The following is a 16,416-nucleotide window of genomic DNA, read 5'->3' as shown; positions in this document are numbered from 1 at the left end:
TCTCTCCCTCGGGAGCAAAGCTAGCGAGGAGTCATTTCAATTAGGTTGATTTCACCACAACAAAAAAGCTTGCTGCCACTCTCCCTCTGCCCTGAGACAGCTAATCTAATCCAAACTGAGGCTTCAGACAGACAAAGGCATGGGGATGGCTCGCTGGATGCCTGGTTGGATGGCTAGATGGATGGCTGGATGACTGGATGCTCCAATATCTAGTGCATCCGGAGGTCTCATCACTGACATAAAAAGACTACCTCCTGAACCTGAAGAAGGGGGATTCATGAAAGTAATTTTTAAAACTTTGTAAGTGATATATCCAGTTTTATTAGCCTTTCATCCTCTTTTGTCACAGTTCACAGACATTTCCTTCACAGGTATCATGTGTGCATGTCACACTGAATATAGTTAGCAGAAGCAGGGAACAGAAATGAGAGATCTGTGCAGTTCCTGTAGTTAATGGTTTCTCATGTTCTTTTGTTCTCATGCCACACATCAAAGCTGCAGACGCAGGGCTTGGAGGTTGGGGGGTGGGGGGGCTGCTGGAGGGTTAACACAGTCTGACCGGGCACACTTCCTGATCTCTGTTTGCTACTCTTGTTTCTCCCTCCTCGACAGGCAGTCCACTCTGGGTCTGTATGTGCCCCTCAAGCCCTAATCGCAGGTCACCATGTCAACAGGGAGAGGGACACCAGACCCTCTGTGACCATGGCAACGATCTTTCATCCTGTGACATCACAAAAGAACAGAGGAATCTCCCAGAGCAGATCATCTAAGCCTTGTGTTGGGGTCACACTAAACCAATCCCATTAGTGAACTAGTAATAAAACATACTCTGTCACACTCAGTGGCCTTTTCCTTTTAGGTTTAATTAAATGCTGTGTTTGAATTTAAATGATAATGACTTTATAAATATGGGGAACGTGTTTCTGTATTAAACTCAAACAACAATAAACAATAACCTAGCTGCTATTCTGGGCATGCAGGACAACATATTATATAGGAATGCTCAGATCTCTCCGGAATACTTTCCCCACTTTCTATCTTATATCCAAACTCTAATTACGGTTCTGTAACATGCACTTGCACAAAGTGAGCCATAACTTGACTTCTTTACGAGCGTGCTACGGGTCTACGTGAGACTCCGTTACTATTCCAACAGACCAGTCTTCCAAAATTATACTGCACTGCTACAGACGGGAAGAATGGAATGAGAGGCAGCCGTGGGCGCTACCAAATGTCCGCCTTGGGGGAAGGCTGCACTTCAGTGACGCCATTATTATATTGATATATACGAATAGAATAACACCGTTTGTGGATAGGTACATATCAGAAATAATAAGTGTACCAAGAAAGTGTAATTAATCGATTATAAAACCCCTTTTAAGGCATCATTTTAACGGCATGGATTCAGTTCAACCCCCACCCGTCGTTTGGAACTTCCAGCATTTGCACATGTAGGCTATTCCTACTTGTTACAGTTGTGTTCCGACGGGATAGAATGTGGATCGCGACGCACGCAACTCTTTCTCTGTTCAAATTAAAAACTTATTTTTGCTTCTGACAATTTGGATTTACGTAAACGGCCGGACACTTTAATACGTATTTATGGAAAGGATTATACACGCTTGTTTTTTCATTAACGGTGAGTTTTGCTTTAGCCCACTGATTTTTAAGATTTTCTTAGTAATTTGCCTCTCACTAATTCCTTCACTGTGGACTATTCCATCCACTATGCGTAGATTAGGCTGTTCCGCCCGCTTCAAAGCAGAATTTTGTTTTCAAACATACCTACGCCTTTCACTAAATAGCCAACATTGTAGTTCAACATTCTTATAAACAGACACAAGTTTAACACAGCTCTGTTCTTATAACCATCGTATTCGTATTCTTCAGATGGATGCTGTCTGTCAACATCTTTTAATACCTTCGGTAGGTTTAGTCACCACTGTTAGCCACCAAAACGGAGTGTTTGCTCGTGCGCATATGAGTTTTTGTGCGATTTTTCCACAAAATTGTTCCATAACATCTCTGAAGCTTTTAAGGGGTAATACTGTTTCTAAAGCTTACATTTTATTTTACCTGGTTTCAGTTATGTTCACAAGTAAGATCGGTTAATAGGATTTCAGAGATATTCAAGGATGTCAATGTATTGGTAAGTGTTTGAAGCAAGTCTTTCAGTGGTCAGAATGCGAGTAGATTTTATCGTTGATTTTATTGTAGGGGACTACAAGACCAGTTGGTATATTAAAAGATTGACTACAAATACCTTCTTTTGTGGTAAAACAGCTAAGCCTGCACATCAGTTACTTGTGTTTGCATCCCGGGGACTTCCCCACCTCCTTGTCATCAGTTCGGACAAACTTACATTGTTTCAGTACTCAGGAATGCTAACGATTGCCTCTCTTTCTTCGTTTTAATATTAGACCAGTGTTCGTTATGACAAATACAGTGGAAGTCCAGTAACCGTGATTCGGAGCGTTTGATGGTTAGAATCCCTACCTACATCAACAATGTCATGGTTTTCAGTGACAATTCAATTGGATTACACCGGACCCTGTCTCTCTCTCTTGGTCTCTCTCTCTGTCTCTCTCTCTGTAAGTTGTTCAGTCTTTGGGTAATGTTACATTAGATTAATACTACATAGTTTCCTTCATATGGACTCATTAGCTACCTTCCTAAACCACAGGCACATGCCAGATTTTCTATTGCTGTTGTGTAGTAAAATGGAGGGAAAACAAGTCATGCTTTTGTGATTATTTCTGTTGCTGATCGAGGGAGCAGCAGGCTACTAAAATACAGGGATTTGAGGCCCAGATACTTGAGTTAAACGCTGCAAGTGCTGTCTGGACAGGAAGTCACTTCTCCTTCAACAGAAAATAAATGAGAGACAAGTACAAAGACAAAGTCCACATAAAAACCAAAAACCCAAAAAATTCTCTCAGTCAATGCACAATTCAATCGGTGCATATTGTTGCTCAGTAAATACTGTATCCAAGGTCCCAACATGCAAGACTTGGCCTCGGAATCTCCTCCTATTGTTCTTCAATGTCCTGGTCAGTACCAGACATTCCTCTCTGTAGACTTCCTCTTCATTTCACCCACATCTGTGATGGCTGACTGTGCACTTCCATCCCACCATGTATTCAACGCCGCTGGCGCACCAGTACACCCTCCATCCCACTCTACCTCAACCAGTGCATCATACTCTATGGCCCAAGGCAACTCCTCAACAGACAGCTCCTCTTTTGGCAACAACTCATTGGACAGCTCCTCTCTCGACATCACTGGACAGCTCCCAACAGTACGACATTATGGATGCTGGTAAAGGGCCTTGTCTGCATGGGCCTTTCTGGAATGGTGAGATTTACAGAGAGACGGAGAGAAAGGGGGGAGAGCAAGAGGGAACCAGAGAGAGAGAGAGGGAGACACAGAGAGAGTGGGAGACTAGAAAGCTCTCCCAGGATTTGCATTCAAGCCTAAGCCTTTTATCCTATCTCGTACTGGACTACTAGGCTCTTCAGGAATATCCAGCTCCTCTTAAACAAACAACTCCTCAAGCAAAATGCTTTCTCTGACAGAGTCACTGGCCTTTGCTTTGTAGCCATGCCCAGCTCCGCCGCCGAACATTCAGCCTATTACTTGCAGGGGTCTGCGGATCTCCATCGTCATGTGAAGCATTGTTGTCCTCGCGACTTTGCCTGAGAAGCGTTCCTGACGGATGAAATGTCAGAAGACTCGTATTCTTGTCAAACGACTGTATGACACAGCGGTGCGAGACTGCAGCCACGCCGTGAGAAAGGATGAGATTACCGTTATCCCCTTTGACAAGGAGAAACCCAATCTCTCCTCCGTTGCTGGCCTTATCTCCACGTTTGCAACGTGGATGGGAGTTTATGCAAAAGATCCCTCAGGTGTGTAAGTCATCCAGATGCCCGGGGCTCCCAGATCAGAAACATTCTCTTCTGCACTCCTCGCAGCACTCTGCTCATATCCCTGTGTGAAATATACCAGAGAGCTAACTCAGAAGGAAAACAGATCTCTCTCTTTCTCTCTCCCTCGTCCCCGTTCTTTCTCTCTTTGCCGCTCCCCTCTACCCCCTCAATCTCTCTATTGCTATCCCTGTTTCTCTTTCCTCCCTTTCTCTTGCTCTCTCCCTCCCTCCATCCTTATCCCTACCTCCATCTTTCTTGGTGTGTTTTGCCACTGTCTACGTGGCTTCCTGTTCCGTGCTTGCTTACTTCCAGAGAGCTTCTCTGCTCATTTCCAGGATGTTGACTGTTGCCAGTGACCCCTGAAGACCGTACCACTATAGCTGTGGGTCCAAACATCCAAAAGTATCGCTTCTAGCCTATACAAAGAGTGTGTATAACATCCTTCACAATATGTATAGCTTGTTATGACATTTTCGTCGCTGACAGAAGGATTTGTCACAAACAAAACCACCGGGTTGGGGTTGGGGTTGGGCTGATTGCAGTCTATTTCTCAAACCCTCCTCTTTTGGGCCACTTGTTCTATTTTGAGTGGATATAATGGCTGGGGTGGTTGCTGTTCTGTGTATGGGACTCGTAATGGTAGTTTGGTAACTTGTGTATCCTGAGCTTAAACACTGCTGAACTGTGTGTGTGAGAGTGTAAGGGGGGTGGGGGGGTTATGAGCAGCAAGAATGACTGCTGACTCTGTTCAAACATGTCGGGTTGCACTGGCGGTTTGAGGTGTGTGTGCGTGCATGTCTGTGTGTGTTGTACTGTATATTCCACACTCCCTTCCTCAGAACGCATGGGAACCAGTTGGTAATAATGTTGGATTCGCCATTTAAAGCTTCCCATAAAGGTCGGTGCAAAACTTTCTAAAAGGTCATAACGGCTCTGCCTTTGATCTGGGAACCTCCACCTATGAAAGCGCTCGCAGGGTTTTTCAAACTGAGTCCCACACTTATTCTACCAACAGTGACAACTCTTACCATGGCTCCAAATTGCATTATGAGATTTCATGGATTTTATAGTAGTTTATAGTCAGGAGTTAGCTACAGAGCTGTCCTTTAAAGAGAGGTTCTCATAGTGGTGCTGTGTGTGTGGCTCTGGCCTTGACTGCTAATGACCATGACATCTGATCAAATAATACTCCAATGTATTTACCCTCTCAGTCCAACATCTTTAGGGTGGAAACGGATATTCTTTAAATAGTCCCAACAGTAGATCCACGGTCAAACACTACTAAATACAAATAGTTTAAGTGAAATTAGGGCATAAGCATCAGCACAATTACAACAACAGTATGAATCTAGTAAAACAAATATATTCCTTTCTTGATAGTTGATGCTTGATAAAACCACACAAATTAAGAAATAAATGTCGCACCCTATTCTTTTTTCTCAATGATCAAACAGTATGCAACAATGATCAGTGGTCTCTCCAGCAACCCGCACACCATTGATAATTCCAATTCCATTCCAATTCACCAAAATGTACTCCCAGCTGTGTAAACAGATGACTGCATTGAGACCAAGACCAGCTGGAAGCTTTATTTTCATAAACACTTTTCTCGTTCCAAGGAGAAACCCCATTACACATTGCAGTGCAGGTTACACGTGTCGGACTCTTTACCTCCTTGCTCGGAGGACATCCAGTATCGCTGCATTCGTACGTCTCTTCCCCCATGCATGTGTGCAGACCCCACAAGGCCCCTGGTGCCTCATGGTTCTCTGTGTTTCATGGCGCTGTGGGGTATAAGGACGCAAAGCAGTGAAACTCGTTGAGTCAGGGGAGTGTACTGTGGCGGTAGATGTGGACCAGGGCAGCAGGAGATGGTGGTGGTTGAGTCAGGGGACCGGGGGACCGGGAGACGACCAACAGCAGAAATTGTGTGAGTCGGGAATCAAAGCATCCATTGTTGGAATGGGAAGCAGATGTTAGTTTGGAATTTTCCTGACTGCAGACTTTTTTTTTTCTTTTTCATGGCTGAGCTTCGAGCGCTCCATCTCTCACTCGTTCTCACTCATTCTCTCTCTCTCTCTCTCACTCGTTCTCTCTCTCTCTCTCTCTCTCTCTCTCTCTGTCTTTCTCTCTCTCTTTGACTCTGTCTTCTCCTCTTGCTTCCTCCTATCTCTTCCTCCTATCTCTATCTCTCTGCCACTCCCTTATCCTCTCTCTCTCATTCGTGTATGTCCCTCCCTGCTTGTAGCCAGTCCGGTTGTTCTGGCTCCACCACAGCCTCGGCCTCACTCCCTCTCCAGTCCAGCACGGGGGAGCAGGGCTGGCTGGCTGTGCCAGAGGCGCTCTCTCTCCGTGTCCCAGCGCCGGGTGTGGTGTCATGATCCCCCTGAGGCCTGCCACGTTGACAGGACGTGGGACGGTCCCTCTCCCTGGATGAAGAGCAGGAAGTGGTCCCTGGCTGTCCGGCTTGGGACAACAGGGTTGCATCACCGCTCGCTGGCCTTGAATGGGTTCTAAAAGGCAGCAGTAATGTCGTGATCCAGGCCTCTGGAGCCCCCCTGGGCTGTCTCATAGCTTCGCGGGCAAAGGACGTGTCATTCAGTTCCCTGCCCAGGACAAGCATGTGGACAGTGGATAGCAATGACTTAGGTTTGGTTTGGTGGAGACAGACATTGATTATTAGCACCCTATAGGCTTAACCCTACCCCAGCTCTGCTACTAAGTGTTGGTGGGGATGTTTCAACGGTCTCTTGGCATTGGTCGGGACATGTCCCTACTGTCTGCCTCTATCCCACCCCTGTAGTGGATACACCCCACCTGGGGGAAGCCCTGTGGGTCAGGGTTAGATCTGACACTTTGACGCAAATGCTTTTATCCAAAGCTATGCAGGAGGGATTTGAACCCAAGACCTCTTGATCTTCAGGGAAATGATCTTCCACTGAGCTATACCCTTCCCAGTCAACCCATGATGGTGGTGACAATGACAGTGGTGGTGATGGTGACGACCATGGTTGCGTTTCCCCTCCTGAACGAGGAATCCTCTTCCACATCACATGACATGGCCAAGCTGTAGTAACAGCACACAGGCCGTCAAGTATCACATTTCCACCTGAACACGGAACACGATACGACTCCTGTGGAGGTCCTTTCAGACACCATCAGCCCTCTACAGCAGACAGAGGGACAGGGACGGATGAAGCTTGAGTGACTTCTTCACCTGCACACCACGCGTTTGTAAACACCAACGATCAAACCCCATGGTTATCTACCCAGCCCAGACAGCTACTTAAGGCTGGTTTTAGATTACGTAACTTTCAAACAGCAAACAGTGCTGTTGACTGCTGCTGGATAGTACACAGCAGAGTAGTGGGGGGAATGGCTCGGTGGTTAGAGCATTTGACTGATGATTCAGAGGTAGCAGGGTTAAACCCCTCATATCCTGTATGTCACAATGGATTATAGTGTCAGTTAAGTAAACCCATTAATGATAGCGAGAGCTGGTCAGATTCATCTTTCTTACTGTATGTTGAGTTCTATTCTCTTTTATATACTTTGTTACTTGTCTTCATAACTTTATGAGCACTTTATCAAGTGAATACAAAATATTACTTTATTATACAGTCGGGGAGAGAGAGGAAGGGATAGGCCTGATTCATCTGCTGTATTGACTTTGATTCACTTTGTCTACTTCATTAACACTTAAGTACATTAAAAAAGGAGATATGGAGGGATAGGTCTGGTGTAGCCGTAGAGATGGCGGGATCGATCTGACGTGTCTAATACAGTAGAGGAGTGGAGAGAAGTGGAGCAAGTGATCCAATGAAGTGTTTCTCTCATTCCCCTTGCAGCGATCACACGCCCCAGCTGGGCTGCTGGAGCTGGTAACATATGGTGGTGCACTCCAGCTACCAGCACACAAAGACACTAACACACGCAGATATGCACTCCCCCCCCCCCCCCACACACACACACACACTAACACACAGTCCCACATACATATACATGCATACATTCACCCCCCCCCCCCACACACACACACGCATACACCCACTCTCCATCCCACACACTCACTATCTCACACACACATACATGCACAAACACAAGTACACACTCACACATATGCACTCTCTGTCTCTTACACACACACACACACACACATTCCTTGTATGAAGCAATTCAGGGTTGAGGGTTGAGGGTTCCCACAACAACAATAGGGAATAGAGAAGGAGAGGACAATAGAGACCTCACAGCAGTAGAAGTTTAGAAGACCTACCTAGAATGGTCATTATGACAACTGAACGACAAGCCGTCAACAGCAGTTACTCTGTTACCCTGGCTATGACCTTTCACCCCAGTCCCCATGTTCAGGGACCTGAACCCAGATAGAGGCTCCTGTTCTGCATCAACATGTCTGCTGGGAGTACTTAATGATAAGTTATTCACCGCAGACAAATTGAAGGCTGTTATGTTTATGAGTTGCATTCGTTTTTTATGATGATTCTCAATTTGGATAGTCGGGTACATCTAACCTGAAATGTGAACTGTGATTCAACAACTGCTTACGGTATGGGTTACTTTAACATTTGTTCATAAAGCATCCAAGGCCATGCTCTCATAGTGAGCATATACAGACCATCTACAGATGCCATTTGCACAAAGTGTCAACACCTCGGATAAACAAGTCATTGAGTGGACTTACTGTGGAACCTGTTACATCTCTATGATAGAGTTGTTTCTCATTGTTGGCTCACTTTGCTGATTCCAACAGGAAGAGATCGTTAAGCATTGATTGTTTTCTAGCGTCCTTGTGTTTTACCCTTGAGCATTGATACGTCAGGAAGATGTGTGTGTGTGTGTGTGTCCGGTAAGAAACTGAGAGGCCCAGGCGAGGGCCTTCATCCCCAGAGATAGTCCTTTACACATGCCCGATGCATGTGTGTCTGTATGTGGATATAGATAGATTCTATCGTAGATCTTCTCCAGTGAATATTTTAGATTCTATCGTAGATCTTCTCCAGTGAATATTTTTAGCTGGAGTCACAGCTTCTAACGTCACGATCCATACTGTGGCGTACCTAGTATTTTTGTTGCTGTGTCTAATCAATCATTTTTGGGTATGTGAGTAACACCCTCCCTCCCCTCCCCCCGCCCCCCCTCTTTCACACCATCAGAGCATTCTTTAGAGATTCTCTTCAGACAGATGTTCATACGTTCTCCAGGAGTCAGCGACAGTCTTTAGATCAGACACACGAGGATGAACAGGAATGCTCCCTTCCCCTCCCTCTTGTCCTCACTCCCTAGGCCCCCATCCTCCTCCTCCCACGATTGTCACCGCCACCAAAACTTCTCTCTCTCTCTCGTTCGTGTGTGTGTGTGTGTGTGAGGCCGAGATAAGAATGCTGTCTGTAAAGCAAGACATCTTGAGAAGTTGAATGCTCCTTGGCTGAATAATTTAGAGTTTTAACCAAACCTCCATTTTAGCTCTTTCCCCCTTTCCACATGTCTACAGAACCTCGTATTCTTCTTAGACAGCTGTTAGCACTTGATATTCATTTAGTAACGTTCCAGTGTCTTCGTATGTATTAACACTAATGTATTGATACTTATGTACCCCAGTCTTTCCAGTTTCTGAGAGTTCCTCTCAGACAGTTGTTGAAACTGGATATCATTCCAGAGACGTGCCCACATGCTAACGTGACACCTCCCCGTCTTGCCCCCACAGTGTCTGAGGGTGGCGTGCGCCCTGCTGACCTCCATGCCCGGTCCGGCGTGTGCTGCCTGCCCCTCTGAGCCGCAGGGAGCCTGTGTGTCTGGCTGTGCGTGGGGCTGGAGGAGCAGCTGAAGTAGGGTCACCCAGGAGCTAACCAGGGGTCACCGAGGGACCACTCAGGGGCCAGCCAGGGGCCCAGAGCCCAGACGCGTGGGCCAGTCCTGTCCCAGCCACAGGAAGATGAACAAACTGAGCTTCCACAACAACAGAGCCATGCAGGACCGCCGCTGTGTCTGCGTGTTTCTCCCCAACGACGACACGCTCAACGTCATCGTCAACGTGAGCGCCGGCCGTTCGACTGCACCGCTCTCCCACTAGACTAACCTCCATAACCTGCGTGAGCTCTGACCCCTCCTCCTACTCTCTGACCCCTCCCCCTCATCTCTCACCTCTGACCCCTCCTCTGTCCAGGTGAAGACCCTGTGCCAGGAGCTGTTGGTCCAGGTGTGTGACCTGCTCAGACTGAAGGACTGTCACCTGTTCGGCCTCAGCGTTATTCAGAGTAAGAAGCATGGCTCTCGTTACCATGGTGTCTCTCTCACCTCTCTGTGACGGCTGACTTGCCAGCGTCCCGGCCTCTATTGGCCAGCTTCTATTGTTCTGGCACGTCACTGTTGTTTTATGAGAACAGAGAGGTTGGTGTGTGTGTGAGTTGGGGGGGGGGGGGGGGGGGGGGGGGGCTGGGTGTATGTGTAGGATGAGTCGTCGTCCCCCCCATCACGTAGAAGCAGGCTGGCAGTGACAATGTCGAGCAACTGCAGAGGACAGCAATTCGCCTGGGCAGTGTTGTCAGACAGCTGCCTCCCAGACGGGCCAATCAGACACGGGCAGGCCAGTAGAACCGGAGCCAATGGTCCTGGCTGACGGGACATTCCTTGACTGCTTGTCTAAACAGCATGAAATCCCCAGCCAAACAGCGGCCACCCACCTCCAGCTTGAGCCCACATGACCCTTTCCCCTGCCCCCTCTGCCCCAGGATTCTGCCCCCAAGCCTCCCCCTGCTCTCCCTCCAAACACAGCCCTAGTTGGATCCCGAGTGCCAGGCGCTCTGTGTGGTTCCCTCTCGCAAGAAAACTCAGTCTGAAAGTCTGTTTTGTTTCTGTTTCGCACGGCTGCAAGGCTCACATACTTGCATGTCAGGCCTCTGGCCCTCATCTCATTGGCTAATTTGTTATTTCGAGTCTCTGAGGGCTTGTGTAGAACGCGGCAGGCCTGGTGGATCATCAAAGCAGCTCAGGACATGCTAGGAGAGAAGATTAAAACATGACAAAGAGACAGGCAGAAAACACACACACACACACCTGAGGGAACCAGAGGCTCAGTACAATAAAGAATGCCGCCAGTGTGGTGAAGGGATTTTTTTTTTATCTCTCACTCTCTTTGAAGTTGTCTCTTACTTCAGGGACCAGTCCAGGCACACGCGCACACACACGCTTCTGAGGTGACAACAGAGCAGAGGTGCTGTCTTACCGTTGTTAACCCTTTCTGGCCTGTTTTTGTTCCCTCCAGATAATGAGCACATATACATGGAGCTGGGACAGAAGCTCTCCAAGTACTGCCCCAAAGAGTGGAAGAGGGAAGCTAGCAAGGTATGTATAGGGCATATATACCACAGAACAGGGTACATATCACATATCAGGAGAAATTCATGTAACACTGTATGATAAGTGTGTATAAAACATTACTGTCACATTACTAACAAGCATTTGTAAAGAAATAGTGTTAACATTTCAGAACGAGGTGCTTGTAATAAGCATGAGTTAGGTCCTCAAGTTAGTTAGTAAGTCTTATTAACACATATTAATGTTAATAAGCATCTTATTAGGGCCTTATTATCTATTTAACTTAAGCGTATTGCAAGCACCTGGATAATAAAGTGTCACCAAAGTAGTTTAAAAGTTCATTCATAATATATAAACATGATACAACCATGAAATCCATATTCATGTGTGTTTGTGTTCCAGGGCATAGACCAGTTTGGGCCACCCATGATCATTCACTTCAGGGCCCAGTACTACGTAGAGAATGGGAGACTAATAAGGCAAGTAAAATCACTGAACGTTCCACACTCGTTAAACAACCATTTGCCTTTAACACTGTGCTTTCTATTATCAGTTACGTAATGGATTGACTCAGTGGAAACCTAATTCATTATAACTCGGTGATGATGATGAGACTCTTTTGGAGTGCATTCTTATTTCCCGAAGGGGGAAGATGAGAGACCATCAAACCCTATTGTCCCTTTGTAGCACAAGTTAAAGCACAAAAAGGAACTCGGACTCAGCATTTAATTATTTTTACTCTCTGTCTCTCTTCTTCTATTTTTTTTGTCTCTCTCTCTCTCTCTCACTCACTCACTCACACACTCACACACACACACACACACACACACACACACACACACACACACACACACACACACACACACACACACACACACACACACACACACACACAGTGACAGGTCAGCCAGATACTACTACTACTGGCACCTGAGGAAGCAGGTGCTTCTGTCCCAGTGCATTCAGAGAGAGGAGGCCTACTTCCTGCTTGCTGCCTTCGCCCTCCAGGCCGACCTGGGCAACTTCAAGCGAAACAAGCACTTTGGGAAGTACTTTGAACCCGAGGCCTACTTCCCTCCGTGGGTGAGTAGATCTGGACTGGATGGTGCTAGGTTGGGCTGTATGTGGTCTCTATGCAGGACTGTGTGTATGTAGGTCTGAGCTTTAGTCTGTCGTTAATCACTGAAGCCTCTGAGGCTCTCCATCATCCATCCAGGAACTGGGACACTCAGTTTTATTTCTGTCCTTGAAAGTGGCACACTTAGATAATTTGGTCTCTGGACGAGAGAGTTGAGCGCTCCTCCTCCTCCCTTCATGGTCATGGCAACCCCACCCCGTCGATTGCCTCTGCTTCCTGTGATTAGCCAAGTGCTTCACTATCACTGCTGTGGAGCCCCGGAGACGGGAAGCGACTGTCTGATCACGAGTGTGTCGACGCCCCGAGCGACTCCTGGTCCCTCTGAGTCACTAGTGGGCACCATGACCAGCGTGACCATGCCTCCCTCGTGGAGGTCACTGTGGCCAGCTGCTGTGTTTGGAGGCCCTCCCGGCTCCTGCTCCACAAATGAGCTCAGTGTGGTTCAGAGGAGACATCTGGAGCAGGGCTCTTCGTTAACCTCACGGGTAGTCTCTCCCTGGCCTTGCTGCCAACCTCCATGGACTAGAGGCAGACCGGGGAGTCTCCACCACTCCCTGGCCTAGCTAATGACCCCCCCCCCCCCCCCCCTCTCCCCCCTCCCCCCACCCGCCCGTGTGTCGTCCAGGTGGTCTCCAAGCGCGGCCGGGACTACATCCTGAGGCACATCCCCAACATGCACAAGGACCAGTTTGCCCTCACCGCCTCCGAGGCTCACCTCAAGTACATCAAGGAGTGCGCCCAGCTGGACGACGTCACGGTGCACTACTACCGCCTGTACAAGGTGAGGCGGGAGGGGCTCCCGAAAACGTCTGCATGGTAGTCGGATGGTGATGTCACAGAGGTCTTTACAGATGTCCACAGATCAGCAGCGGTAACCAACCTAAACCCTCGAGGAAGACGAGAAAAATGAATCCAGCTTATGGAGATAAGGAGTGTGTAGTTGAACATACCCTCGGATGGGTCTTTATCTGACTAGCATAAGTATGCCTAGTAGGTTCCAGTAACCATAGCCCTTTGATTCCTGGTATTGTTTAGTGGACGCAGGAAGCCTAAATAATATTTAATGAAGAAGGCACTCGCACAGGTATAGGTAACTCATAATTTGCACAGTCCCGTCAATCATCTCTAGTGTAAAACAAAGTGTAAACTGCTTCTCTGTGGATTTCCAATATAGGTTTATGGTGAGTTGATAGTCAAAATGTGTTCATGGTTATGGTGAGTTGATAGTAAACATGTGTTCATAGTAGGATCAACTGCTATTGATCCATGTAGAGTCAACAGATAAGACTTTATTTGAATAGTCTATCTACAATTACAGTCCAAGGAGTATGTTATCTTAAGTGGTTGGTACTTGTGATTATCTTAATGGGCTCTGTGTCGACTCAAGAGGATAACAAGGTCCCCCTCCAACTCAGTAGACTTTGATGTGATGGTCAGTTTGTTAAAGCTCTGTATTGATCAACACGCGTTTCACAGGACAAGAAGGAAGTGGAGGCATCCATGACGTTGGGACTGACCTTGCGTGGGATCCAGATATTTCAGGTACTGCTTTAGAAGGCTCCTTGTGTTTGACATAAAGTGGCCATTGATGTCCACATTTACAGTAGGTGTTGTATTTTGATTTCCTCTACTGTTTGTGTCTGTGTTTTAGAATGTGGGCACTGTCAGACAGCTTCTGTATGACTTCCCATGGACCAACGTGGGCAAACTGGTGTTTGTGGTGAGTAGAGAATCTCATAATTTCCCCAAAAGTCCCCAAATATATATATATATATATATATATATGTTTCCCATTGACTGGTACTGTGTATGTATGTGTGTATGTGTGTATGTATGTATGTATGTATGTATGTATGTATGTATGTATGTATGTATGTATGTATGTATGTACAAAATTTGGACCTAGTTTCCCATTGACTGGTACTGTGTATGTATGTGTGTATGTGTGTATGTGTGTATGTGTGTATGTGTGTATGTATGTATGTATGTATGTATGTATGTACGTATGTACATACTTTTGACTGGTACGTACGTACCGTACCAGTCAAAAGTTTGGACCTAGTTTCCCATTGACTGGTACTGTGTGTGTATGTATGTATAGCAGATGTCTTTAGACACTAGGTTGGCCTAGAACCGTGTTTCCCAAACTTTTTAAAATTCTCAAAATTTAAATTCTCACAACATTTTAAAACTCACAAGCCTTTGCGACCCAAGCCAATAGACATTATTCGTAAATCCCAAACTAAAGGTGGATTTGATCATTATTGGACATTAATGAGGATATTTTATTGCTTTTTAATTTTTTAAATTATATTTTATTGTTATTTCAGAACTTGTAGGCCTACTGCCACTGTCAACAATGAAAAACAATGCAATTGAACCAGAAATATTAAAATAAGGTATCCAATAAGTGCCTATTTGGACATTAAATGTAGGCTATAAAAAAAACATATAGCCCATTTTATCTTCTTTTCAACATTCAATTGAACCAGCATTATTGGAACAAAAATATGAAAAGATTACAAATTATACAAAACACGTACAAAACATTATACTTAACATTTCAACATTGCTAATGGGATAGGTTTGCCTGTCTGCGTTTTTGTAGCGCGTTCCAGTCCGGGTGCAGGAGGAGAGCGCAACACACATATCAGGCGCAGCATTCAGTCTGTTTCTGTGCTTTGTCTTCATTTTTGTGGGCACAGAAAATCCCAATTCGCACATATATGTAGTAGTGAAAGGAATAAGCATAGAAATACTGGCCCTACTGAGGACAGGATATTCTGACAAAATGCTCATCCAGAATGATGATAAGTCCACAGATCCATAACGTCTTTGCAGAGTGCGATCGCAGCAGAGCTGCAATAACTCGGTTTCTTCTGCAGGACTAAGCGTCAACTCAAGCAAAGACTCAGGACTCTCAAATTCCAATGGATTTTGGATCCACCTTTTATCATTCCGAATGGCATACCTCTTTGTTGGGAAATAGCAATTAAAGTTCTCAATAAGCGCAGCAAGATGAGTTTGAATAACCGCAGAGAAGTGTTTCATTGTGTGGCCGCAACATCATGTTTATTCTACGTGCTGCAACACAGTGGCATGTAGTGACTTGGGTCTGGCCTTCTGAGTTGTGCAAGCCCCAGCTACAAGGGCTTTTGGAAAGCCTGAACATTTTTCCAATTAAGGAAAACGTTGTGTCATCCCTGTAATTTCAAGTTCAGTTTGTTGAGGGATGAAAATATATCGGCCAGATAAGACCAATTGAGAAGCCAATCATCAGTGAATAATTTGGTAAGAGCGGATCGTGACAAGGCGACCCCCAAAAAATCTCTTGCGACCCAACCGAGGGTCGCGACCCAGTCTTTGGGAAACAATGGCCTTGAAGAATCATGTTGGAGAATGTCCATACTTGCTGTTAGAGAATGTTAAGGCCCTGGCGTGCTGCGGTGTGTGAGAAATCACCGCTCTACCAGTGCAGGGAGGGGGAACAGTGACGCAGGGCTACTTTCCTCCACGTCTGATTCATCATGGCTCCGCGACAGCCCTCTGGAACTAATCAGAGATTTAGAAAGACTTCCCTGGGCCAGTAAATACACACACACACATCTTATCAATGAAGTAAATCGGGAAAGAGAGTTATGCAATCAGTAGAATTATCTTAATTGTGTTTTCCAAGGTCTCACCCCCCAGTCTTCCTCCCTTCCCTGCAGTTTGGTTGGAAACACAGAGGTTTTATAAAGCCCTATAGGAGAGACGGTCATTACAGTAAATCCACAGGTTATCTCCTGACTGAATGGGTCTGTCTCTAAGCTGAGCACAGTTGAATGTTGGAAACCAAGAGCAGCAGGCTGTCTCTCTCTCTCGTCAGGCTGGCATCGTCATTCTGCTAGACTGTAGATGTCGAGCCTCAGCCGGCTGGAGGAGTGCAGGGCCGTGTGAGAGCTCGTACTTGGGGTGGTGCTCTCGTCGCGGCGATGGACAGGCCTGCTGTGCGATCAGACATCCTGCGAGGACTCT

At 46.4% G+C, this 16,416-nt stretch overlaps 1 protein-coding gene across 1 annotated transcript in view; it reads left to right on the top strand.

Annotated features, from left to right (window-relative positions):
* The first annotated feature begins 1,488 nt into the window (after positions 1-1,488).
* frmd6 (FERM domain containing 6) overlaps positions 1,489-16,416 on the top strand; it is a 23,700-nt gene continuing 8,772 nt past the window's right edge. The window contains exons 1-9 of the mRNA XM_084684608.1: positions 1,489-1,639; positions 9,652-9,978; positions 10,111-10,201; positions 11,209-11,288; positions 11,664-11,740; positions 12,158-12,344; positions 13,025-13,180; positions 13,876-13,941; positions 14,051-14,119. Coding sequence (XP_084540734.1) covers positions 9,880-9,978; positions 10,111-10,201; positions 11,209-11,288; positions 11,664-11,740; positions 12,158-12,344; positions 13,025-13,180; positions 13,876-13,941; positions 14,051-14,119 — 825 coding nt within the window. The 5' untranslated portion in view covers positions 1,489-1,639; positions 9,652-9,879. The remainder of the gene's footprint in view (positions 1,640-9,651; positions 9,979-10,110; positions 10,202-11,208; positions 11,289-11,663; positions 11,741-12,157; positions 12,345-13,024; positions 13,181-13,875; positions 13,942-14,050; positions 14,120-16,416) is intronic.

This window comes from Hypomesus nipponensis, chromosome 3, assembly GCF_054491055.1.
Source record: "Hypomesus nipponensis isolate SF chromosome 3, ASM5449105v1, whole genome shotgun sequence".
NCBI classification, from domain to species: domain Eukaryota; kingdom Metazoa; phylum Chordata; class Actinopteri; order Osmeriformes; family Osmeridae; genus Hypomesus; species Hypomesus nipponensis.
The sequence above is the reverse complement of the archived record's forward strand: the minus strand, read 5'-3'. Positions and strand labels throughout refer to the sequence as shown.